At 43.7% G+C, this 27,909-nt stretch overlaps 1 protein-coding gene across 1 annotated transcript in view; it reads left to right on the forward strand.

Moving 5' to 3' along the window:
- Positions 1-287: 287 nt before the first annotated feature.
- Positions 288-27,909, forward strand: part of LOC139281613 (alpha-N-acetylgalactosaminidase-like) — a 58,645-nt gene continuing 31,023 nt past the window's right edge. The window contains exons 1-6 of the mRNA XM_070901761.1: positions 288-365; positions 3,803-3,828; positions 5,583-5,738; positions 15,053-15,227; positions 17,217-17,394; positions 24,445-24,539. Of these exons, the coding sequence (XP_070757862.1) occupies positions 288-365; positions 3,803-3,828; positions 5,583-5,738; positions 15,053-15,227; positions 17,217-17,394; positions 24,445-24,539 (708 nt within the window). The remainder of the gene's footprint in view (positions 366-3,802; positions 3,829-5,582; positions 5,739-15,052; positions 15,228-17,216; positions 17,395-24,444; positions 24,540-27,909) is intronic.

The raw sequence follows: 27,909 nt of genomic DNA on the forward strand, positions 1-27,909 counted from the left end.
CGGCTTCCTTACAATAGGGGTATGAGATTGAGCCTGACATGTTGCCCCCCCCCCCCCCCCCGCGTTAACTGAGGGCTGTGGGGTAGCCGGGGGGACTATGTGTTCGTTTCCCTGAAGCCAGAAGACACTGACATCACACAACAACACTAGGTGACCTCAGATGGGTGTCACCAGCAGGTACGGTGCACCAGATCTTTCTCCTTCTCGTAAATTAAACAGGCCACTAATCACATCTTTGTTTTAATGAAGCGGGTATTGAACCACGAGTTGTTTTACTGCTGGAATCCATGGACTTAATCGTCCCTTTAATGAATGCTGTTATTGCTTTGCACAAAAAACAAGGGCAAATGATTGTAATTCGCCAAGTGAGTTTTAAATCTACATATATAATCCACCTTCTATAACTGTCTTGCTTAGTTCTGTTACAGGGGAAATAATGTTGGTTGCTCTGATGTATTGTGATTCTGATGTTTTGTGTAACCCCTTGACCTGGCGTTAGGCAGACGGCGAAGGTTAAGCCAAGAGCAGACAGATTACTGTGTAGACGGCGAATCCACCCTGTCAATGCCGTGAGTAACCATCGCGTACGTTCCGGTATCCCTTTCCGGGTCGCTGTAATGCGTGTTGGAAATATTTTTGAGAATATATTACTGTGATGGGTCTCTTTTCAGCTAAACCCATGGGCGCAAACCGCGAGAAGAAAGACACAGAGTCCGAATTGAATATGAATTAGATATATATTGAGATTGTAGGACTGTACCATTTATCAAATTGCTTATAGGGCACCGGTATGGCTTATTTTTGGCACTGATGTAAAGAAAATAAAAATCAGGTTTCCACTATGATGATATCACAATGGCAGAAAGTGACATCACAAACTCCTTTCCTGTGATTTTTCTCTCCCTTCGCATTAAACCAAAGTGAATCCTATACAAGTTCCCAAGTTTTTGATGGCATATATCTATCCATCAGGGGAGGGATGTAAATACCAGGGACTAGAAATGTGTCCTTTCAAGCACCCATTCCCTCCACCCCCGCCTCGCCTCCCCCACCCCTACCACCCCAGCTCAGGAATAGCGCATGTAATTCAATAAATGATGCAGTTGTACATTATTATTAGTTTCAACAAAAATGAAGATAGCAGCACAAAAGGAGATAGAAGGCAGCATGTGACGAAATGAAATCCTCTCTTATTTCTCTGTGTAATGTCAATCATTTGGCAGGTGTTTATAGGTGCCAAATAAACCGTTAACCTACTGCTTTGGTCACCTATGTCAATGTCCCGTTCCGTTGGCTCGGTGTCTTGGTATGTTTTGCTACCTTATAGACGTTATATAAATGAATCTTGTTGGGGGAGAAATCCCCTATCTTAGTGCCACCCATTAGAGTGGCGTAAGGTTAAGAAAGCAGCGGCGGCTCTCACTCTTCTGTCAGCTGGTGGCAGTTCCCACTGCGCTCTCCATTTTCGAAGTCCCAGTAAGTTGTAGCGCCGTGCAAAAAAAAAAATGGACACGCCGACATAACATCAACACGGCGAACTTCGACAGAGTTCAGCGCTGGGTCCTAAGCACGCCAGGTAAATCCAGCGTGCAAGCAGACTGACAAAAGCGCTGTCAGTATCTCTTTCAGGGACACACACATCTTTCAGATAAGTTTGCACTTAAGCTTTGGACTTTTTTTTACTGAAGTAGTGGCTTAAAAGTTAGTCCCAAATGGGAGTCTTCAGCACTTAAAGCTGAATTCCCTTCCAAACCTCAAAAAATGGGAAAAGTGACTCAGCACTAACACTTAGCAAGCCAGGGAAAGGGGCACCCAGGGTATTGCATGCAGCGATCCAGTTTTGTGCAGGGGTCCTGTTAAACATTTTTTTTAATGTGTAGAGAGTGCTGCTGGACGCTTGCAAGGCCTCAATTGGTAAAGAAAGGCCCCTGAGAAGACAGAAAATGCTGGAAATACTCAGCAGGTCAGGCAACATCTGTGGAAAGAGAAACAGAATGAATGTTTCAAGTCGGGATGCTGCCTGGCCTGCTGAGTATTTCCAGCGTTTTATGCTGTCATTTCAGATTTACAGCATCCGCTCACAGAGAGAAGAGAAAGACACAGAAGTGAAAGACACAGAAGAGAAGGAAGCCAAAGAGGAGGAAGCAGAAGGAAGGATGCAACCCAGACAGTCCCTTTCTGGCCGGGATGGCCTGCAGTCCCAGTGACCACAACCACAATTCCCCTTTCAACATTAGTCCCACACCTTGCCTTCCCTCTGTTACTGACCATCACAGCTTCCTCTTGGCCACAATGCAGAAGTAAAAGCCAGCACAAAGCAAATTTTCCAATCCAACTTTATATATCTAGCCATCCAATATGACATCAAGAAATTAACTCATCACCCTTCTGCATTCTCTTAGTGATTGTCTTGTTTCTGCCTTTGCCTATCCTACTGATGTCACCCAGTGCTACCCCTGTGGCTGCAGCATGGCTGGTGGAAGGCTGTTGACTTTCAGTGGGGGACACTGCAAATGGCCTTGCTGGTCGACCTTGAGGAGCTGGTAGCTGGGAGTGTCAAATCGAGTGACATTGTTTTTTCTTCACTCTCCTTTCCCTCTTCTTGGTCAACCACTGGCTGGGCAGGCTGCATTTCTTGGGTGTGTGAAATGAGGAAGGCACAAGGGTGGAGTTGTGATGAGATGTAGGGCAGGAAAGAAACAGGTGTATGCCAGAAGAAGGATAATGCATGAAGATGCCAGTTTCATGTATCCTTTCAGCTCAACCCCTGCCAAAAATGGCCTGCACCGTCTCCTCTAAGTGGGTGAGGTGAGGCTAGGAATGGGAGATGTGACCCGTGATTGAAACAGATTGTTGGTAAGTTAGTGATTGGGGGGGGTGGGGGGGGGATCATGCATTGAGCAATGTGTGAGGCTCGTGATGCAGTTGGTAGGAGACAGCTTTTAAAGATGCATTCTCTGTCCTTTTTCAGTGGTCTGAGGTCATGAAGCTTCTTTGGGCACTGGAGCCAGATGGTGGGTGCTGGCAGTGACGCCCTCAGTGATGTCGTCCCACATCCTTTTTTCTGGAGTGCCTCCTGGCCCCTGTGGATTCTAGGCCTTTTGGCTAAGAGCATTGGCGCAGAGTGATCCTTGATGTGTGCAAGGTGACCTCTGGCGTTTGTAATCTGACAAGATGATCTGACAAAGAATTGGAAAGATTGGCAACGAATAAAAAAAATTTAAAAAAAATCTCTCCTGCAGTGTTGACCCCTGCATAAAACTGGATTGCTGCATGCAAGACCCTGGGTGCCCCTTTCCCTAGCTTGCTAAGTGTTAGTGCTGTATCACTTTTCCCATTTTTTGAGGTTTGGAAGGGAATTCAGCTTTAAGTGCTGAAGACTCCCATTTGGGACTTCCTTTTAATGGTAATTTATTTTTTGGAAAGGCAGCAAGGACTGAAAATGGCATAATTTCACTGCATTTTAATTTTTATTAATTCTGAACACATTGCCTCTTTAATTCATAGCCCTTTTAATTGGCCACAATCCTTTGTGAACTCCACAGCCTCACTCCCAGAGGTTCTAAGAAGCTGCAATGCCACTACTGGACGGGAACTTCGGTTTGGATACCTCCACTAACACCACCAAGAAGGTGTTACATAATGTGTTAGTGCTGTGCTACAAATCTCCAGCTTCCAGTGCGAATTTCTACCCAGGTTTCTGTCGATGTTCAATTTCTACAGCTGTTATATTTTTCATCTTCCCATACATCCTCCATATGAAAAACATTTCTTACAAAATATTGGATACAGATAGATATAGCTTAAAATAAGCAGGATCTCTGCGATGTTAGTTACGGTTCAAGCACTGATTAATGATACCAGCCATGCATTTTTGCAAGCTAAGCACAATGGGCCATAAATTGTGGCCTCTCCGGGAATGTACGATGTGCGCACGCGCCTGAAGTTCAGGGTTTAGGCACACAAAGCACATATGCCGAAATCCGGCACTTGCGAACTGTCAAAATACCTCTTGACAGATCCAATGCATACGAAAGTAAAGGGACTCTACGGGAGAAGATTTGGGCTATTAGCCAAATTCTTGCCCAGCGAATGTCCTTAGAACTCTTATGCCTGGTATACGCAGACATAAGGCCTGCTTTTACCAGCGCAAGAGTTTTAAAAATAGAAAAATTAAATTTTATCACAAATTTTTATATTAAAAACCCTGTCCATTAAGGTAAGCTTATTTTTAAAATTAGTAAAACATTTTAAAAACATTTTCAAAAAAATATATTTTCCTAAAACATTTAATTTTATTTATTGTGTTGTGTTTCTGTGTTTTTTGGTGTATTCTCATTGATATTAATGGGAGCTCGTACAAACAGAACTCACATTATTATCAATGAGAAAATTACATTGTGATTGGTGATCCAGGCCCACGTGATCCCAGGATGGGCTTACGTTCCTGGGATACATGGACCTCTGCGCTGGGCTGTGCATCTAGGCTTTGGACCAGAAGTGTTTGTTCCTCCAGGACCACCAGGTACCTTCGTAAAAGAATTTTGGTCGGAAGCTTCTGACTGCAATTTTTGGCCCAATATAACCTTCATACAGTTTAGTACTTGGGGGGGAAAAAAGGTAACACATTCTTAGGGTGAACTGGATTATTCTGCCTGGAGAGGGAAGGGTGGGTACCACTTTCTCCAAGTTGTTCAGCATGACTACATCTTTTATTGACTAAACTACAGACTAAAGGAGTTTGGGGTCCAGTCCCCTCAGTTATCAATTGATGTGAGGTGAGTGGAGGCTAAATTAGGGCTGCACAGGGCATTTTGGACAAGACATAAGCTGTAATCCACTTTGGTTCCCAATGTCATCATAATTATTTATTTGCATTTTTTTAAAGGACAGTGATCAAATTGTACCAGGGTGCTAGCACTTAGGAATTTGAACAGAGAACAACCAAAACGCTGGCTAGTTGGAAGTTCTTAGCCCTCCTTCTCTACAGGTTAATATCTATATAGTATTACTAATAATATTACTAATATCAACAAAAGATATCTCAGTTTCCGAGGTGAGTGATGTTTAACCTAAAGTCAGCCAGCAAATTTTGAACTGCAATAAGGAACAAAATATATGTTATGAGGAGCAGGTGAAGAAATTTAATTCTTATAAAAGGGCAAAAGCTTTTTTTTACATCTAAAAACTAGAACAATTTTCTATTTAGTGGAGTTGTTTTTGTGTTTCTAGCCCACGTGAATCTTTTGATACCCTTGAGAGGACAGGAAAAATAGCTAAAGTACAAAGTTTTGTGTTTTTAAAAAAATAACATTTTGCCAATATTTTGAAGCTAGACTTCTAGTTTGTCTTTTGTTTTGTGTAAATTATTACAAGATTGAAATATGGCATTAATTCTAAATTTTAGAAAGTCATTTGAGATTTTTCTTAAAGTTCTCTTATGCCTGACTAAGCACAACTTATGCATTCTTTTAATAATCATAGACTCAGCTAAGAAAATATTAGAAATGTATTAATGGATCCTAAAACTAACGTGGCTAAAAAGTCTTTTTTTTCCCCGAAAAGGTCTTAATGCATTGCAGAATACTTTCCCTCTTCATATCCTCCCTACTGACACTAGCAGGACCGTGCCAGTCTCTGGATAATGGTTTGGCGAGAACTCCTCCAATGGGCTGGATAGCCTGGGAACGCTTTAGATGCACCATAGATTGCAAGAATTACCCTGACACCTGCATTAGGTATGCATTTTAAGTATCATCTAGACATGAGTGAACTCTGTGACTTCTCTCTTAATAAGTGTTTCATACCCAGCCACTGCAAGGTTATCCAAACTACGGTCTGTGAGCCCATACGTGACTCACAAATCCAAGCAACTGAGCTCTATCTGTGTTTATATTTCTAGCTCATTGATTTTCTCTGTTTGACAATCATGTACCAAGGGATTTCAACTTGGTACAGTTACCTCATTGGTGAATAAATCCTAAATCAGAATACCAGTAATAAAAGAAAGATAGAGCGCCTTTCATGATCTCAGGATGTCCCAAAGCGTTTTACAGCTAATTAAGTTTTGAAGTGTAGTCACTGTTGTAATGTAGATAACAGCTCAAGATATATGCAAATTCATGGGAACAATGATTTAAACTTTATATGTGACTCTTGAGGCATGATGGTATACACTTAAACTGCCTACAAAAGCAAAAACCTAGGATGTTCCTGATTTAGTGGTTTCTACCAGAACTGAGATGAAGATTGTTTCTTCAACTTTCAAATCAGGTCTTGCTCATTTCACTCTGTTGTCTGTCTTTCTTTCTTTTGTTGTTTGATGTGGCTTAGTGACAATTGATCAGTTCAATTTTGTTCATTAACTGTGTAAGACTTTAGGCCAAATGGTACTACTACCAACTAGCATAAGTTACACAGTCCACTGCACAAAATACCACGGTGAAAAATGGACACTGTATTTACTAGCAATGCGTGGAATGGCACAAGGTAGCCTGAGCCCTAAGCATTACTTGCTGTACCAATCTGTATATTCTGTGAGTCAGGGAAACTAAGTTGGGTCACCTTCCAGAAACTGATGATCCAGTATTTCAGAACCACCTTTATTAAAAGAGCTCAATTTTATTTTAGATTTAGTAAACAGTCCAAAGGTCCTGCTCTGTTGGCGGTACTCACTGTAAGTACATCGGAAACACTGGCCAATATTCCACAGAAACCTTTAACTAAAGAAGCACATACATTTGTAGATTAAGAGCACAGGGTAGAGTCCACAGTGGTAAAGTTCTTGCTGTAAGATATCGAATCTTACAGCACAGAGGGGGTCATTCGGCTCATCATGCCTATGCCAGCTTTTTGAAAGAGCGGTCCAATTTAGTCCCACAACATAGCTTTCTATGGGAAACTATAGACCAGTTAGTCTAACATTTGTTGTTGGGAAAATGCTGGAGTCCATTATTAAGGAAGTAGTAGCAGGACATTTAGAAAAGCATAATAAAATCAAGAAGAGAAATCATGTTTGACAAATTTGCTGGAGTTCTTTGAGGATGTAACAAGCAGGGTGGATAAAGGGGAATCAGTGGATGTGGTGTATTTGGATTTCCAGAAAGCATTCGATAAGGTGCCACATAAAAGGTTACTGCACAAGATAAAAGCTCACGGGATTGGGGGTAATATATTAGCATGGATAGCAGATTGGCTAACTAACAGAAAACAGAGAGTCAGAATAAATGGGTCATTTTCCAGTTGGCAAATGGTAACTAGTGGGGTGCCGCAGGGATTGATGCTGGGGCTACAACTATTTACAATCTATATTAATGACTTGGATGAAGGGACCGAGTGCAATGTAGCCAAATTTGCTGATGATACAAAGATGGGTGGGAAAGCAAATTGTGAGGACGACACAAAAAATCTGCAAAGGGATATAGACAGGCTAAGTGAGTGGGCAAACATTTGGCAGATGAAGTATAATGTGGGAAAGTGTGAGGTTATCCACTTTGGCAGGAAAAATAAAAAAGCAAATTATTATTTAAATGGAGAAAAATTACAAAATGCTGCAGTGCAGAGGGACCTGGGGATCCTTGTGTCCTTTTGCATGGAACACAAAAAGTTAGTATGCAGGTACAGCAAGTAATCAGGAAGGCAAATGAAATGTTGGCATTTATTGCAAAGGGGATTGTGTATAAAAGCAGAGAAGTCCTGCTACAACTGTACAGGGTATTGGTGAGGCCACACCTGGAGTACTGCATACAGTTTTGGTCTCCTTATTTAATGAGGGATATACTTGAATTGGAGGCGGTTTAGAGAAGGTTCACGAGTTTGATTCCTGAGATGAAGGGTTTGACTTATGAAGAAAGGTTGAGTAGGTTGGGCCTATACTCATTAGAGTTAGAAGAATGAGAGGTGATCTTATTGAAACATATAAGATACTGAGGGGGCTCGACAAGGTAGATGAAGAGAAGATGGTTCCCCTCGTGGGGGAATCTAGAACTCGGGGGCATAGTTTCAGAATAAGGGGTCGCCCATTTAAAACTGAGATGAGGAGGAATTTCTTCTCTCAGAGGGTTGTAAATCTGTGGAATTCTCTGCCACAGAGAACTGTGGAGGCTAGGTCTTTGAATATATTTAAGGTGGAAATAGACAGATTTTTGAGTGATTCGGGCTTGAAGGGTTATGGGGAGCGGGCAGAAAAGTGGAGCTGAGCCCAAGATCAGATCAGCCATGATCTTATTGAATGGTGGAACAGGCTCGAGGGGCCAAATGGCCTACTCCTGCTCTTATTTCTTATGTTCTTTCTCCCCATAACCTTGCAAATTAGTTCTCTTCAGAAACATTTCCAATTGCCTTTAGAAAGTTTCTATGGAATCTGATTCCGCCACACTTTTAGGTCATGCATTCCAGATCCAGCGTCAGCGAGAGGCGACAGTCCAGGGTGTGTGGAGGCCTACAAAAGGCCGCAGTGCAGGAGTCGGGCAGCGTCAGCGAGAGGCGACAGTCCGGGGTGCGTGAAGGCCTACAAAAGGCCGCGAGTGCAGGAGTCGGGCAGCGTCGGTGAGAGGCGACAGTCCGGGGTGCGTGGAGGCCTACAAAAGGCCGCGAGTGCAGGAGTTCGGGCAGCGTCGGCGAGAGGCATGCTGGTGCAGCTACTGGGAGAAGGCAAAAAAGAAGTAGAAAGAAACAGAAAGGTGATGTCACAGCCAAGGGGGTAAGTGATTGGCTGCTGATTGGTGAGTAGTTTTTCTTTTTTCTCTTCTATAACAGGGAGTAAACTTTAGCATTCTTGTTGCCAATTTAAGTGTATCTAAGGGTTAAGTCATGGCAGGAGAGCTCGGTCACGTGATATGCTCCTCCTGTACCATGTGGGAACTCAGGGACACTTCCGGTGTCCCTGACGACTACGTGGGCGGGAAGTGTATCCGCCTCCAGCTCCTGACGGTCCGCGTTGCGGAATTGGAGCTGAGGATGGATTTACTCTGGAGCAGCCACGATGCTGAGAATGAAGTGAGTAGCACGTGTAGCGAGTTGGTCTTACCGCAGGTGAAGGGTCCACAGCCAGATAGGGAGTGGAAGACCAGCAGGAAGAGCAGTGCAAGGAAGGGAGTGCAGGGGTCCCCTGCGGTCATCCCCCTGCAAAACAGATACACCACTTTGAGTACTGTTGAGGGGGATGACTCATCAGGGGAGTGCAGCAGCAGCAAAGTTCATGGCACCGTGGCTGGCTCTGCTGCACAGGAGGGCAGGAAAAAGAGTGGGAGAGCGATAGTGATAGGGGATTCAACTGTAAGGGGAATAGATAGGCGTTTCTGCGGCCGCAACCAAGACTCCAGGATGGTATGTTGCCTCCCTGGTGCAAGGGTCAAGGATGTCTCGGAGTGGGTGCAGGACATTCTGAAAATGGAGGGTGAACAGCCAGTTGTCGTGGTGCACATTGGTACCAACGACATAGGTAAAAAAAAAGGGATGAGGTCCTACGAGACGAATTTAAGGAGCTAGGAGCTAAATTAAAACGTAGGACCTCAAAAGTAGTAATCTCGGGATTGCTACCAGTGCCACGTGCTAGTCAGAGTAGGAATCGCAGGATAGCGCAGATGACCACGTGGCTTGAGCAGTGGTGCAGCAGGGAGGGATTCAAATTCCTGGGGCATTGGAACCGGTTCTGGGGGAGGTGGGACCAGTACAAACCGGACGGTCTGCACCCGGGCAGAAGCGGAACCAATGTCCTAGGGGGAGTGTTTGCTTGTGCTGTTGGGGAGGAGTTAAAACTAATATGGCAGGGGGATGGGAACCAATGCAGGGAAACAAAATGGAGACAGAAGCAATAGACAGAAAGGAGATGAGTAAAAGTGGAGGGCAGAGAAACCCAAGGCAAAAAACAAAAAGGGCCACTGTACAGCAAAATTCTAAAGGGTCAAAGTGTAATAAAAAGGCAAGCATGAAAGCTCGTTGACTTAATGCAAGGAGTATTCGGAACCCAGGAGAGGGCTCTGAGCTAGTTAGAGTGGGTGAGAGCACAGATGAACAGGACCCCAAGAAAAAATGCAAAAGGCAGGAGGCAACAGAGCAGAGTAGCACTGGGGTAAGTGTAAACCACAAGGTGATAGGAAGGGACAATATGTATGAATATAAAGGGGCTGCAGGAGGGGTCAAAACTAAATATCATGATTTAAAAACTAGTATTAAAGCACTCGACCTAAACGCATGCAGCATTCGAAATAAAGTAAATGAGTTGACGGCACAAATCATTACAAATGGGTATGATTTGGTGGCCATTACAGAAACGTGGTTGCAGGGTGGCCAAGACTGGGAATTAAACATACAGGGGTATCTGACAATTCAGAAAGATAAACAAGAAGGGAAAGGAGGTGGGGTAGCTCTGTTAATAAAGGATGCTATCAGGTCAGTTGTGAGAGACCATATTGGCTCTAATGAACAAAATGTTGAATCATTGTGGGTGGAGATTAGAGATAGTAAAGGGAAAAAGTCACTGGTGGGCGTAGTTTATAGGCCCCCAAATAATAACTTCACGATGGGGCGGGCAATAATCAAGGGAATAATGGAGGCATGTGAAAAAGGAACGGCAGTAATCATGGGGGATTTTAACCTACATATCGATTGGTCAAATCAAATCGCACGGGGTAGCCTTGAGGAGGAATTCATAGAATGCATACGGGATGTTTCTTAGAACAGTATGTTACAGAACCTACAAGGGAGCAAGCTATCTTAGATCTGGTCTAGTGTAATGAGACAGGAAAAATAAACGATCTCCTAGTAAAAGATCCTCTTGGAATGAGTGATCACAGTATGGTTGAATTTGTAATACAGATTGAGGGTGAGGAAGTAGTGTCTCAAATGAGCGTACTATGCTTAAACAAAGGGGACTACAATGGGATGAGGGCAGAGTTGGCTAAAGTAGACTGGAAACACAGACTAAACGGTGGCACAATTGAGGAACAGTGGAGGACTTTTAAGGAGCTCTTTCATAGTGCTCAACAAAAATATATTCCAGTGAAAAAGAAGGGCGGTAAGAGAAGGGATAACCAGCCGTGGATAAACAAGGAAATAAAGGAGAGTATCAAATTAAAAACCAATGCGTATAAGGTGGCCAAGGTTAGTGGGAAACTAGAAGATTGGGAAAATTTTAAACGACAGCAAAGAATGACTAAGAAAGCAATAAAGAAAGGAAAGATAGATTACGAAAGTAAACTTGCGCAAAACATAAAAAGAGATCGTAAAAGCTTTTACAGATATATAAAACGGAAAAGAGTGACTAAAGTAAATGTTGGTCCCTTAGAAGATGAGAAGGGGGATTTAATAATGGGAAATGTGGAAATGGCTGAGACCTTAAACAATTATTTTGCTTCGGTCTTCACAGTGGAAGACATAAAAACCATGCCAAAAATTGCTGGTCACGGGAATGTGGGAAGGGAGGACCTTGAGATAATCACTATCACTAGAGGAGTAGTGCTGGACAGGCTAATGGGACTCAAGGTAGACAAGTCCCCTGGACCTGATGAAATGCATCCCAGGGTATTAAAAGAGATGGTGGAAGTTATAGCAGATGCATTTGTTATAATCTACCAAAATTCTCTGGACTCTGGGGAGGTACCAGCGGATTGGAAAGCAGCTAATGTAACGCCTCTGTTTAAAAAAGGGGGCAGACAAAAGGCAGGTAACTATAGGCTGGTTAGTTTAACATCTGTAGTGGGGAAAATGCTTGAAGCTATCATTAAGGAAGAAATAGCGGGACATCTAGATAGGAATAGTGCAATCAAGCAGACACAACATGGATTCATGAAGGGGAAATCATGTTTAACTAATTCACTGGAATTCTTTGAGGAGATAACGAGCATGGTAGATAGAGGTGTACCGATGGATGTGGTGTATTTAGATTTCCAAAAGGCATTCGATAAGGTGCCACACAAAAGGTTACTGCAGAAGATAAAGGTACGCGGAGTCAGAGGAAATGTATTAGCATGGATCGAGAATTTGCTGGCTAACAGAAAGCAGAGTCGGGATAAATGGGTCCTTTTCGGGTTTTAAATCGGTGGTTAGTGGTGTGCCACAGGGATCGATGCTGGGACCACAACTGCTTACAATATACATAGATGACCTGGAAGAGGGGACAGAGTGTAGTGTAACAAAATTTGCAGATGACACAAAGATTAGTGGGAAAGCGGGTTGTGTAGAGGACACAGAGAGGCTGCAAAGAGATTTGGATAGGTTAAGCGAATGGGCTAAGGTTTGGCAGATGGAATACAATGTCGGAAAATGTGAGGTCATCCACCTTGGAAAAAAAAACAGTAAAAGGGAATATTATTTGAATGGGGAGAAATTACAACATGCTGCGGTGCAGAGGGACCTGGGGGTCCTTGTGCATGAATCCCAAAAAATTAGTTTGCAGGTGCAGCAGGTAATCAGGAAGGCGAATGGAATGTTGGCCTCCATTGCGAGAGGGATGGAGTACAAAAGCAGGGAGGTCCTGCTGCAATTGTACAGGGTATTGGTGAGGCCGCACCTGGAGTACTGCGTGCAGTTTTGGCCATCTTATTTAAGGAAGGATATACTAGCTTTGGAGGGGGTACAGAGACGATTCACTAGGCTGATTCCGGAAATGAGGGGGTTACCTTATGATGATAGATTGAGTAGACTGGGTCTTTACTCGTTGGAGTTCAGAAGGATGAGGGGTGATCTTATAGAAACATTTAAAATAATGAAAGGTATAGACAAGATAGAGGCAGAGAGGTTGTTTCCACTGGTCGGGGAGACTAGAACTAGGGGGCACAGCCTCAAAATACAGGGGAGCCAATTTAAAACCGAGTTCAGAAGGAATTTCTTCTCACAGAGGGTTGTGACTCTGTGGAATTCTCTGCCCAAGGAAGCAGTTGAGGCTAGCTCATTGAATGTATTCAAATCACAGATAGATAGATTTTTAACCAATAAGGGAATTAAGGGTTACGGGGAGAGGGCGGGTAAGTGGAACTGAGTCCACGGCCAGATCAGCCATGATCTTGTTGAATGGCGGAGCATGCTCGAGGGGCTAGATGGCCTACTCCTGTTCCTAATTCTGATGTTCTAACAACCCTGTGTGAAATAATTTCTCCTTCTTTTTCATCTAAATCTTTTGCCAATTATTTAAAATCTATGACCTCTAGTTATCGACCCACTTGCCGGAGAAAATAGTTTCTCTCTTTTTGCTCGATTAAACCCCTCAGAATTTTGAATACCTCTATTAGATCTTCCCTTAACCTTCTCTGTTCTAAGGAGAACAATCCCAGCTTCTTCAATCTCTCCACATAACTGAAGTCCCTCATCCCTGGTATTATCCTGGTAAATCTCTTCTGTAACTGCTCCAAAACATGGAATTGCATAAAAAATACAGAACAGAAATTGGCCATTCGGCCATGTCAGTGTTTATGCTCCACATGAGCTTCCTTAACCCTTGTCCATCTAACCCTATCAGTATAACCTTCTATTCCTTTCTCCTTCATGTGTTTAGCTAGCTTCCCCTTAAATGCATCTATACTATTTTGCCTCAACTACTCCATCTAGTAGCCAGTTCCACATTCTAACCACTCTCTGGATAAATAAGTTTCTCCTGAATTTATATTTATGGCCCCTAGTTTTGGTCTCCACCACAAGTGGAAACAGTAGCTCTCAATCTTTTATATAGAAAGTCAACCCCAATTAACTCAACCCAGTATCCATGAAAGCACACAACTTTTAAATCAGACCACTTAGAACACACAATCTGGTTATCAAGGCCCACCACTGGCCTGAGCCACAAGTTCACAAAACACTGCCCTAAGCTTCCTGTATGCTTGCCATCAAATGTTTTCTGCCTCTTTTTCTATTTTTTGCTTTTAAATTTTCTCCCATTTTAAGCCATTCCATCCTCCATGTAGTACTGCAGATTTTGAACAGCTCTATAAGTTACACTGTTGAATTTGTTTCTTCCCATCCCTTGGCAAGGAACACTTTGTGTGAGGTACTCCATCCAGTAATCCAGCAAAGAACACTCCATAATTGAGGCAAGTGAACTGACAGGCAAGCTAGGATTTGAACCTGCAATTCTAAAAATCTTGTTATTTAGGTCATTTAGCTTTTCCTGTGGTGTTTGCATTGTAAGGTTACGGGTTTTACATTCATTCATATGGCGGTACATTCTGATTGCTTCAATTTATTCCCATGCCAGTTTGTAAGTTTATAATCTCCCAGTCCTGTATGTCTCCCTATCTCTTCCATAAAGCACCATTTACCCAGCTGAGAGTGGGTGTCCTTTTCTAAGGCCTGTGCCAATAATGTTTGAACTGGCCAGTAAGAGGATATTCAAAAGTGGTACAGGTGATTTGCCACTTAATTTATGTTTTTATATAATGTGAATTAATTAAATTATTTTCCTTTAACATTTGTTGAACTAAAAATCAGTTTCATTCCAGTTTGTGAGGTGATACAATTTTGGTGGGTGTTTTGGACAACCTATTGCTTAACTTCACCAGTCATTTCCTCAAAATTGGAAATACTTTGTTATATCTATGTGGGTAACACACAGCTGTCAATGTATTTCCAAGCAGTAATATATTTCGTGATTCAGATGATAATTAAACTGGTGGAGCTTAGTTCTCATGTTAATGATGTCCTCTAAATACCTCAGTGTGGCCTGTAACATACTCTTAGGTGTTATATTTACATACTCCAGCCAATATATTATCCTATATCTAATGCATTTCTAGTTATGTGCTATCATATATACGTTACCCCCTCTTTTCTTTAGGGAAGCAATTCAATTCATTTCATCTCTATTTGGTATAAACCTACATATCCCTGCTTGAGAGTGAGAGCTCAGGATCTGAGGAATCCCAAGAGAATCCCTATTATATTGTTTCATGTCACAGGAAACCAATATGTGTGTACTGGGACCACCTTGGACTTAATTTTTCGGACAATCTGCAAACTCTACCCGATATTTGAGTACATAGTTAATAAAAAACAACCAAAATTCTTAACTGTGTAAGTAAAACAACTTGATGACCATCTTCTTGACTTTTCACCATAACAGTGAAGGCTTGTTTAGGACAATGGCAGACAAACTTGTAGAGGATGGCTGGAAAGATCTGGGGTACCAATACGTAAACATTGATGATTGCTGGTCAGCAATCGAGAGAGATAATAATGGGAAGATTCAGCCAGATCCAAAACGATTTCCAAGTGGCATTAAAGCACTGGCTGATTATGTGAGTAATTATTTCAAATTTCAGGCTAGTGATATCACACAACCCATGTTTTATTTTTATTGCTTTGGTATCAGGTGTGATACACAGTGCAGCTCTGAACTATGGTTCCGTGGTCAAGGGCAACAAGTAGCGACAATTTTAATGGGCTTGCACCAAGTTATTGCATGATGCATTGGAATTATATTCAAAACGCCAGGGAGCAAATTACCTCATAAATAACTGGAAGGCTAAAAGGGCTATTTCCTCCTCGTTTATGAAGGAGGCAAAAATTGCACTGAGGCCATTGGGAACTCCAGTCATGTCAGGAATCACAATGGGGACAATTTTTAACTTTGCCTGGGTGGCAGCCTAGCAGAGTGGATTGCCCACCCATTATAAAACCTGCCCAATTTTCATCCCATTGAAATCATTTTTTCATTCAAGCTCCCGTATCTTGTTTCTTTTAGATCCTTCTAATTGTGTGATTTCAGTTTGCCAATATTCTGGTAATATGGGATGATCACAATAGGAAATTCTAAGGGCATTAAAACCCATGGTAAAAAGAAGCCTTTTTTACTATCATTATAGGCAACTGAAATGTGTTAAAACTCAAAGGTGCACTTTCAATTGATAGAATATATTTATGGAAAAACATGATAGAAACTCACTTTCAAATGCCTAGATTTGATCTTGTTTTAGGTTACTGTACCTGAAATTAATTTTAATTGGTCCAGAATTTGCAGTCAGTGGCAAAGGGACGGCGCTTGCCGCTGACCTCGAAAAAATCTGTCCACGAAGATTCAGCGGGCTCTAAAGCGTAGATTTCCTCTAATCCAACGTCACTTTGAATTTGGCGCCATTTATAGGGGATCTGTGGCATCCCGCAACAGGGCAGGCAGCAGGCAGGCTGATCAGCCAATCAGATTGAAGAATTCTAACAGACAGTAAAGCAGAAAGTAAAAAGCATGGAATATAATTCACATTTTAAACATTGTACAGAAAGTGAAATAAAGATTGGGACATACGCATGGGATTAAGGTAGAAGCTGAAATATCAAACTAACTTAAAAAAAAAAGTTTTATTATTTTAAAAATCATGCAATTTTGAAATGTTCTTCTGACGGAATGAGACTCCACACTTGTAAAAATAGTTTTTCAAGGCCAGAGAGGTTGTTCAGCAGTAAGTACGACTTAAAAACTCAGTTACTCCTGATTGAACAAGGCTTAACATTTTCATTGTTTTTTAGTGAGAATAGTGAGTAAACAGTTCAAGTTCACGTCAAATTTCTGATTCTGTGTTGATTGAACAAGGCTTAACATTTTCATTGTTTTTTAGTGAGAATAGTGAGTAAACAGTTCAAGTTCACGTCAAATTTCTGATTCTGTGTTGATTGCATCTGCGAAGATTGCAACAGCGCACCCTGTGGAGGAGCAGGGTATCACTAACAGCAACTTCCAGATTTCCGCCTTTAAATGCGCGTATGTGGAAGCTAAAAGTTGCTGTCAATTTCACACAGGAATGACGGCGAACATTAAGTTTTGCCATCATGACAACCGCAAATTCCAGGCCATTGTTTTTGCTTTACTTTTGAGGTCAGCTAAGGATCATGTACACTTTCAGATTATAAATAGCCATCATCATTTATGACACTACTCCTTTTTAATGACCTGAGGTTTATCCACTCATCCAATGAGATATTTTATACTAACAATCATTGTCAACAAGTACTTAGTCTCAATTATTGAGGAAAACATTTAAAAATGGAAATAAATTAAATAGAATTTAAAAAAATTAAATAGCATTTTGATTACTACAGTGAAAATGATTTGTAAAACAGTATTGATAACTTACTGCCATTGAATCAGATATTTTCTTGAAGTGGTGACTTAAGTATATATAAATCTTCTAACTACAAATACTGAAATGGAACTTTACAAAGTGACATGTTTACTCATGTTATATCTTGATAGTTTGAGTTATTTACTTCTTGATCTTCATTGTTTATGCTAGGTTCATTCTAAAGGGCTGAAGCTAGGGATTTATGGGGACCTGGGTAATTCAACCTGTGGTGGGTATCTTGGCACCACACTGGAGACAGTTGACATTGATGCCAAGACTTTTGCAGAATGGGAAATAGACATGCTGAAGTTCGATGGCTGCAACTCCAACACCACTGAAAAAGCAATAGGTACCACCTCTCTGAGACCGTGTAATAATAATAATACGCATTTAATTTATCTTGTTGAATAAAAAATGCTCGCTAGTACAACATTTATCTCTTGACAAGGATAGAACTAAATAATTCACAAGTCAACATAAACTTGAGTGTTGCACACTGATTGTATAAACTTCTAAATTCTAGTTATCCTGTTAGTGCAATATATTTTATTATTAGTTTGCAGTATTGTAAATAAAATTTGACATCCTTCCCTTCAGAAGTCTGTCCACCATATTGAAAACCAAATTAGTAGGGAGTAAAATGACAAATTATTAGCAGGGCTCTCCCAATGATTCACTAATCAAAAAATGTCATGAGCTCAGCAATACAGACCAGTTAGGTCGTGGTGGGGTTTGCAGAGTTAGCTTGTTGGGCCTGGAGGAAATACACCTGCTTTTCCTGGCTCACAAGCAGTGCTGTAAAGGCCCTTACTTTATGGATCCAGCACTTCTCAGCTCCTTTTACTGGCCAGGGAAAAGTAGTTATAAATAGAAACCTTGTTAAAATGGAGGGAATGCAGCCTCCTTAAAATGTTTCAACAACCAACCTGCCTCCTGAGAGCGGATTGGCCATCCACCCCGTCCTGTCTCCGTTAAAACCGAAAGTAGGCGGGTTGGATCATGTTTGAAATCTCTAACACTTTGGGCCCGAAATTCATCGACATTCCGCCCACTACCTGTCAAAAAATGAAATTTTGGTGAAAAAACACCAACATACTGCCATCATACCACTCGGCGGAATATTCATCATTGACATACCGCCGAGCGGTATGCACACTGTCCACCATGCAGAACCACCCGCATAACGCCCAAAAAGTCCAATTTTCATGGCATACCGCCGACATACCACCGGAGCTGCATACCATCCTGGAAAAGATGGTTTTACACGATGTTAAGTGGGCGGGAATGGGCGGATGTGCTCGGAGCCGCCATTTTGAAATCGGGAACAGTCAGCAAAAGCAGCTCCTCAGTATTTCTGAGGTGAACAGCGACTTTACAGTGCGATTTACAGTGGGAAAGGTATTTTTATTGGTACTGAGTAAATTATTAAGATCAAAGGCATTTTAGTTATATTTTGTTCATTGAAAAATCTTCTGCAGATTTAAAAAGAATGGGGCCTGTACTATCTCAGCGTGTATTGCTGACTACCTGTCTAATGCAGCATCCAGATGGGAGAAGGTTTATTGAGCAGAATTATCAGGGTAATGGAGGAGGTCGTAGACTGATGAGGAGGAGGAGGAGGCCTTGCCCTCAAAGGATTTCCAGGGAGAAGCGCTCATACTTGGACCTGACCGATCGACAGTGCGTTTGAAGAATGTGCTTCCGAAAAGAGGTGATCAATGAGATTTGTCAGCTGATTAAGGTGGACCTGTAGCCCAGTACCAACATTGCTGCACTCTCTGTCAAGATGAAGGTGACTGCGGCACTTTCCTTTTATGCACGTGGCTCTTTTCAGGCATCAGCTGGAGACATATGCTGTATTTTTCAGTACGCTACTCATTGGTGCATTCGACAGGTAACCGAAGCACTGCATGCACACCGGATGGAATTTATAAACTTCCCAATGACCAGGAAGGTACAGAGTGTCAGGGCTTTGAGATTTGCATGCATTGCCGGCTTTCCCATGGTGCAGGGTGCTGTTGACTGTACCCATATTTCCCTGTGAGCACCATTACAGGATGGGGGAGGTGTACCAAAACCGTAAGGGATTCCACTCCCTCAATGTGCAGCTCGTATGCGACCATACACAGTGCATATGGCAGTGAATGCCAACTTTACAGAGAGCATCCATGATGTGCACATCTAGCATGAGAGCACTGTGTCTGATCTGTTGAAGTCTGAGCCACAAGGTAAATGCTGGGGGACAAAGAGTACAGCCTCACCACCTGGTTCTTGACACCCCTGCAGAACCCTCAGACAGAAGCCGAGCAATGATCTAAGAGTCATATAGCCACACATAATATTATCTAAAGACAATTGGAGTGCTGAAGCAGCGCTTTCGATGCTTGGACCACTCGGGAGGCAAGCTGCAATACCACCCTGAGCAGGTTGCTCAGTTCACAGTGGTGTGCTATATGTTGCATAATTTAGCAATCATGGGGAATTGCCACAGGGCACTGCAGGACCACCTGAGGAGAGAGTGCAGGAGATGGAGGAGGAAGAAGAGGAAAATGAGACGGCGGCGGGGGGGGGGGGGGGGGGAGGATGAGGAGGAGTTTCCAGATGAACCCATGGCATCACCCCCAACACTACAACGGAGGACACGCGGAGCATATGGCACTGCAAAATTGTTTCATCAGCAGCTCATAAATGAACGCTTTGCTTGAATGTGAAGAGCTGTGTTTTGGAACCCTGATGACTGTTACCCCAAAAGTTTGACACTGTACAAGAGTGCTTAAATTCAATTCAAATGTTTATGTAAAAATGTAAAAAATATACAACAATTTTAAAACTTTGTAAAACTTATAACTATAAAACAACTGTAACAACATTAACAACTATAATAACAAATTTAACAAAACTTTAACAACTTGAATAAACTTTTAAAAATCAAACTTCAATTATTAAATGAACAACTACAACAAAAGACCCTTTACTGTCCTCGACCTCAACCGTGTGCTCCACCACCCTTGGGACTATTTCCCCTTTCTTACTCCCGCCCTTCCCTTTCCCACTGTCCCTGAGCCCGGACCTCCTCGTGGTGGTACCAAGCCGGCGTGCAGCACTGCACCCTGAATGGTGTTCTTGTCGTTGGGAGTCAGACATTGCAGGCGCAATAAATGGGGCCTCAGGAGAAGCTCGTGATGTGGAAGGCATGGCTTCAGGGCTGGAAGCTGTTGGCAGCTCCCCACCCTCAGGTGCTGTCGACCTGACTACTATGGCACGGGGGAATTTCGCACCACGTCCCGATCCCGTCAATTGGCACATAGCAACGACGGAATCGGCGGTTCGCTCCATCACGGTGACCAAATGCGACATATCCTCCAACTGTCGTTCTGATAGAGCCGTGATGTTTGTGGCTATTGTAGCCATGGCCTTGAGCAGCTCACGACTTAAGTCAACGCTGGCCTTTGACCAACGCACTATGTCCTGGTACGCGCCTATCTGTCTTGCAGCAACCGACCTTTTCTGCACCAACCTCCGTCGCTGCGGCAAAGGCGCTGCAACACTAGGGGTATAATGCTGCACACCACTTGGTCCGGCAGAATCAGAGGAACCCCCTGAATATAGACTCGGTGGCCCACATGGAACTGGTGTATCCTCCTCCGTCTCCACCCCCACCTCCATCTCCACTGGCTCCAGGATCAGTGGCTCTTCCTCTTCGTCTTCATCAGCTCTGCCAGTGGTGAAGTCGGGAGAGGGTTGTGTGACATCAGAGGTGGAGGCAGTGGGTCTGTCATCTGGTTTCTCTGTGCAGGTTTGGTCTGAATCGTCCGAGTCTGGAAGTACAAAACAACATTTAAAAACCAGAGGATGGGTCAAGGTTACATGAGTGCATGGTACAGACTTAGCGCAGTCTTACTTAAATGTCCACCACTGCTGTATTACTGCATTACATCTCGCAGACAGACAATATATATATACATTTACATATGCCTTGCGTTACATGCCCCCAACATTGCAGTACATCACATGAGACCAACATTACACTGCAATAAACTTACATTACATTACAGTTACAGTTACATTACATGACATTACAGTACCAGAACATAGACCGGCGATTGTATTCAACTTACCATCCTGTGTGAGTGGGTCAGCTCCAATGCCGGTGGTGGCAGGGTTGCTATCCCTGACCAATGACAGGGCTCGGATCTCTATCTCTGTCAATAGCTCTTGGGTTGTGGGTCCTCCCCCCGTACGTTGCTGATTCGCTGCTATTGCAGATGTCTTCTTCTGCAGAAAATGAAGTAAATGAAAGTAAAAGTCTTCAATCCATTTAACATCGCAGACACATACACACACACACATTAAAACACTGCATTGTTCCTCTTGTCATTGCCTGAAAGCACAAAGACATTGCCGTAATCTTAAGATAATTAACATCATCCGTGTGACACTGAACCTATGTTTACATGGTACATGGCACATGGTGGGTGCATAAATAAAATAATTACTTACTCTTACTACCCTCACCAGGTTGTTCCACCTCTTACAGCACCTTTCCCCAGTGCGTACCATGGTACTTGTGGAGGACACAGCCTCCCCGATCTTGTCCCATATTCTGTTGTACTCTTTTGGGGAGGGCTTTCCATGACCACCCTTAGTTAGGTTGGAGTACCTCTCCGTAATATTCTCCAACAGGGCAGGTAGCTCCGTCTCGTCGAAGGCAGGTGCCCTCAACCGCCCATCCTTTTCGACGTTCCTGCGCTTCAACTATTTTTTGAGCATTTCCATTATATTTATATTATGATTTTTGATTTCTAAAATATGTCTTATTATTGTTGATACTGTATTATGTAGGGGAGGATGAAAACCCCTCATTTTACCCAGAAGGAAAAGAGCTTTGTGATCTGTCTGTGCTGCAACAGGCCAATGTCCTGGAAGGAACAGGGAACCCAGAACCAGATGTGGATTGAAACCGAGACGGTTTGGCCTTGGCAGGGCAGTGATTGGACGGGGGAGGACACCGGAAGGCCAATGGTGGGACAGAGTTAGCCCGAAGCAAGGGACTCCAAGCCAATGGGAGTGCCCTTGCTCGAAAACTCGGGACTGACTCATCACCAATATCGGGCTATTGTCTCCCCCACGTTTACACTATGGAGGGATATTATGCAGGCCTTAAGAAAACTAGGGAACCCAAAACAAACCGAGGGCCTACACAATGGCTACAGGAGGCCCACACCCTGCCAACCCAATTAACACCTAATCAACCCTTGATTAGGTTAACATCAGGGATGGCCAGTGGGAAACCCCCCGCGAAATCCAACACCGCTGCATTTTTCAAAAATCACAAGCCCACCAATGGAAGGATTTATTTCAGCACGAAAGTCTGGCTGGATAACTGGATATAAGGGGTTTCTGCCCCGAAAAGTTGTTCCGTTCTCGTGTTCCAGCAAGCAGTCAGCCTTTCGACACAGAAGGAAGACCAGTGTCCGAAGACACCGAAGACAGAAGAAGCAAACCACCATCCCAAGAAGGCATCAGTTCAGCCTCCTTTCACTACTGGAGACTGAACCTTTTCTTTTTCCACAAGGATCTTCGTCTGAGAGCTGGACTCAGGTAGATCCACAGCAACAACAAGACGCAACAACAACCAAGTTTCTGAGAAAAATCACAACCGAAAAAGTAACTTGAAGATCCTGAAGATAGCAAAAAGAGAACCCCGAAACCGCGTTTTAACCTGGAAAGACTGTAAAGACTGTGGTGAGTATAATCTCTGGTTGCCAGAACTCCCAACTCAGTTAGGTCAGGAAGGTGGGAGGTTGGGCATTGCACTGCTGTTAAACTTGTGTAAACATTTTCGTTGTGTCTTTTTAATGGGATTTAGGGGGATTATTTTGTTGGTGTATTGCTGTTTGTTGAGCTACACCTTGTCAAATAAATTGGAAGCTTAAAGTTCCTCTTGGAATCACCTCATCTCAGTTCTGTTGTATTACATCTCCTGATCGTGAGTCTTGTGTCAGAACAGTATAAGGGAAGCCATGAGTGCCTCGAAAATGCTCAACTGTGTGCCACAGGCTAGGGAAGAAAGGGGTTAGGAGTGTTTGACGCTCACAGGTGCCTCACAGGCTAGACATAAGCTGTGGGGACGCACGAGTCTCAAAACCCCCTTCATAAGCTGTAGACACAGTCTCTCCAGGAGTGCTCTTGCAGCACTCAGAGTACCTCACAGGCCAGGCATAAGCTGTGAGGGCAGAAACCCAGAGAGAGACACCCAAGGCACAACACTCCCCAGAACCCCTTACAATAATTATTATTTATTATGAATATTTTTTAACTCTGCAATCTGTGATTAAACTAACTGACCCTCGAATAGCTTGCTGCTCCTTCTCACTCTCTCTCCCTCGACTTCAACTCACTGCGTATGTGTGGGTGACCCCTGACTCCCAAAATCGCGGGTAAAAAGCTTCTCTGAAAAAAACAGGAAAAAAAAAAATCGCACTTGCGCAGTGCAGTGCCGCACCGTCCATCGACAAGAAAGCCGATCTGTTTTGACTATGATGTTACCTACTGCCACTGCACACCGCTCGCATACCGCCAGCATACCGCTGAAAAGCAATCCACCAAAATTGTGATCTTCGGTCTCGGCGGTATGCCGGCGGTTTGAAATGACGTACTGCCGGCATACGGTCGAGAAATGGGCGGACCTTATGTACTGACCAATTTCGGGCCCCTTAACTTCTTGTTGGGGCGTTAAAATTACCCGCCATGATAGTCCCTTAAAAATTACTAATGTCTTTACCCTCAAATTTTGTTAACTACTCAGGGTTATTTGTGTAATAGGAATTTGAACAATTGGAAGATTCAGCTTTTGGTGGCAAGTCTGAACTATGTTCTTGCCACAAACTTTAAGGACATAGAGGAGAACTTTCCTGTGCTTAATCTGGCCTGGAAAAATTATTAATTAAGTAAAGTAAAATTAATTTAGTTTCCAGGAAAAAATAACATTAATGAAGATTGAGAGTAAATTCCAACCTCATGCTCACCTCAAGTACACATTTTCTATTAAAGTGAGAAAAATTTGACTTTAATGAGAAACTGGCTTTATTGGGACCTGAAACATGTGAAATTGATCTGGGGGGGTAGTACAAAACCAGCAGTACCGAGTCGACAGCTTGTTTTACATCCCACCCGATTTTCTTTTTCACCCAAGGCCAATTTCCCTCCCAAACTGTTTGATGAAGATTATTAAGTAGTTTTGTCTATTACATAACAGTAATATTTTCATAAAACTTTGCTAATGCTTACATATGCTATTGTACTATGCTACCTAATGCTCCATATCTGAAACACGGTAGCACTTGGATTGCTAATGTTCCATTTTCACCAGTTCTAATGTCAGATTTTTATTTCCTAGGTTATCCAAAGATGAGCCATGCTCTCAATGCTACAGGAAGGCCAATCATGTATTCTTGTAGCTGGCCAGCTTATGAAGATGGTCTACCACCAAGGGTGGGAGAAAAAAAGCCTTTTATTTCCCACTCTTAACATTTTAATATTATGAATCTGTTATGTAATTGTGAGCATGTAAGTGTGACATTGTACTGATATAGCTCAGTGTTGTCGATCCTCACCTGTTCATTTTGCCAGTAGATTATCAAATTTACGAGGCAGCAAAGGTATTCAGATTTATGGAGGATTTGGTTGCTCTATTTTCATGCCTGGAAAGAAGGTTTTATTTATAAAACATGAATAATTATGAATAAATCAAGAGAGTGCAGCTGCCCTCTGATTTATCACTTTCACATTTTCACATCATTGAGAAGCAGTTTCAGATGAACAGATATAAAAGTGATAGTTCTGACTCTTGCGCACACTAAAGTCAAACCACTTGGGCCTCTGAATGATAAGTGCGGCATGAACCACATTAAAAAAACTTCCAGGTTGTCAACCAATCCGTCCAGCACCTTTTACCATCTTAATTTTCAATGTTTTAACCTAACATTAGTGTCATGTATGTAACCACAATGTAACACCACTGTATTACTGTATACACTCAACCTAGATGCACACCTTGACCACAAGGGATGAACTTGTGGGAGACACTCCTTACCTGATCACACAGGTATAAAAAGGGAGGTCCCATGCAGGGTCATCGTCTTTGGAGTCCTGTGAATAAAGAGTTACAGTCACAGAGAGACCTTGTCCCCAGAATGTGCCTTGTGTGGTTTCATACTGTAGAATAAGGACTTTACATTGGCGACGAGAAACGGGAATTCACCACCCAAGAGGATGGCCACCGGTAGCACAGTGGAATGGTACTGTGTTGGGGAAGACTGGGACGATTTTGTCGAGAGGCTTCAGCAAAGCTTTGTTCTGAAAGAATGGCTGGGGGATGTAGCGGCCGACAAGCGAAGGGCTCATCTTTTGACCAGCTGCGGACCAAAGACTTACGCGCTCATGAAGGTCTTACTAGCACCCGAAAAGCCAGCAGACAAACCCTTTGAAGAACTTAGCAAATTGATTGGGAAGCACCTCAAACCGGTGAGTAGCATACATATGGCCCGACACAGATTCTGCCTCTAACGCGGCGATGGATCAGGGAGTCAACATCATCAATGCGACTCAGAGCCCCACAGGCAGGCAGGGGCAGTCCGACACTCCCCAGGCAGCAATAGACCCCAGAGTAGGACTTCAACAGAGACAATGGCAGGCTGAACGGACATTCACGCCATCACAGTGGCCAATGCGGCCCGGGATGGGGCCATTGACACCCACCAATAGGGTACTTAAGTGCAGTCAAAGGGACAGTCAGCGCGGAATGCCTGGCCATAGTCCCTTTATTCCCAACAATGGAAACTTTAATTCGTGCTTGAGGTGTGGGGGAAAACACTCTGCTAGATCTTGCAGATTTCAACAGTTTGTCTGCAGGAACTGCAATCTCAGTGGCCACTTAGCTCGAATGTGCAGGAAGTCTGCAACCAGACTAATATATGAGGCGGATGGACCAGAAGAGGGTTCTTTGAGGCAGGATGACTTTTGGGGCAAATCGATGGACGCCGAGGTTCAGCGGGTCCATGTGGTGAATATTCATAGTTCATACACCAAAACGCCACCAATGATGATGAGGGTTTTATTAAACAGTATCACTGTACGCATGGAGCTGGACACTGGGGCCAGCCAGTCACTCATGGGTGTTCAGTAATTTGAGAAGCTATGGCCACTTAAAGCCAGAAGACCCAAATTAGCACGTATTGAGACACAATTACGGACGTACACTAAAGAAATCATTCCAGTGCTAGGCAGTGCAATGTTGGCTGTCACACACAATGGGTTAGTGAATCGGCTGCCACTCTGGATTGTCCCGGGCAATGGACTGTTGGGGAGAAGCTGGTTAGCCGAGATGAACTGGAAATTGGGAGTATGTTCACGCAATGTTATCTGTGGAGCGAAGTTCGTGCTCACAGGTCCTACAACAATTCGATTCACTATTCCAACCTGGCGTCGGGACTTCCAAAGGCACTAAAGTAGTGATACACATCACCCCGGATGCCAGGCCAGTGCACCACAAAGCCAGAGCGGTGCCGTATGTGATGCGGGAAAAGATCGAGAGCGAATTGGACCGGCTGTTGAGAGAGGGCATCATCTCGCCTGTTGAATTCAGCGACTGGGCGAGCCAAATCGTTCCCGTCCTAAAAGCGATGGCTCTGTCAGGATCTGTGGCGACTACAAGGCCACCATCAATCGGGTGTCCCTACAAGATCAATACCCGCTCCCGAGAGCGGAGGACCTCTTCGCCATGCTGGCAGGCGGCAAGTTCACCAAGTTGGACCTCACTTCAGCCTATATGACTCAGGAACTGGCCGATGAATCTAAACTACTGTTCGTTTAGAACATTCGTTTGGCATGCGATCAGCGGCTGCGATTTTTCAACGAAACATGGAAAGCTTGCTTAAATCCATTCCTGGAACGATCGTATTTCAGGACGCCATCCTCATCACGGGTCGAGACACCGAGGAACACCTCCACAATCTGAAGGAGGTGCTATGCTGACTGGACTGGGTAGGTCTGCGACTCAAGAAATCCAAATGTGTGTTCTTAGCTCCTGAGGTTGAGTTTCTGGGCAGGAGGGTTGCTGCAGATGGGATTCGGCCCACCGAATCCAAAACAGAGGTGATTCGACGAGCACCCAGGCCCTGCAACACATCGGAGTTGCGTTCATTCCTGGGACTGTTGAACTATTTCGGGAACTTTCTGCCGAACTTGAGCACGTTGTTGGAGCCGCTACACGTGCTCCTGCTTAAGGATTGCGATTGATTTTGGGGGGACTGTCAGGAACGGGCTTTTGATCGGGCGCGAAACCTACTTTGTTCAAACAAGTTGCTGGCCCTGTATGACCCCTGTAAAAAATTGGTTCTGACATGTGATGCATTGTCCTATGGGGTTGGGTGCGTGTTGCAGCAGGGCAATGCCGAGGGTCAACTACAACCTGTGGCTTATGCCTCCAGGTCGCTCCCTCAAGCAGAACGGGGATATGGGATGGTCGAGAAGGAAGCGCTTGCATGTGTCTATGATGTAAAAAAAATGCATCAGTACCTCTTTGGTAGGAAGTTTGAATTAGAGACGGACCACAAGCCATTAACATCCCTGTTGTCAGACAGCAAGGCTATCAATGCCAACGCATCAGCTTGCATACAGCGATGGGCTCTCACGCTGGCTGCTTATGACTACTCCATCCGGCACTGGCCCGGCACTGAAAATTGCGCTGACGCGCTCAGCAGGCTTCCACTGGCCACCACCGAGGGGACAGCGGAGCAAAGCGCCGAGATGGTCATGGCTGTCGATGCCTTTGACAGCGCAGGCTCCCCCATCACAGCCCGCC

Source organism: Pristiophorus japonicus, chromosome 15, assembly GCF_044704955.1.
Source record: "Pristiophorus japonicus isolate sPriJap1 chromosome 15, sPriJap1.hap1, whole genome shotgun sequence".
In the NCBI taxonomy this organism is placed as follows: Eukaryota; Metazoa; Chordata; class Chondrichthyes; family Pristiophoridae; genus Pristiophorus; species Pristiophorus japonicus.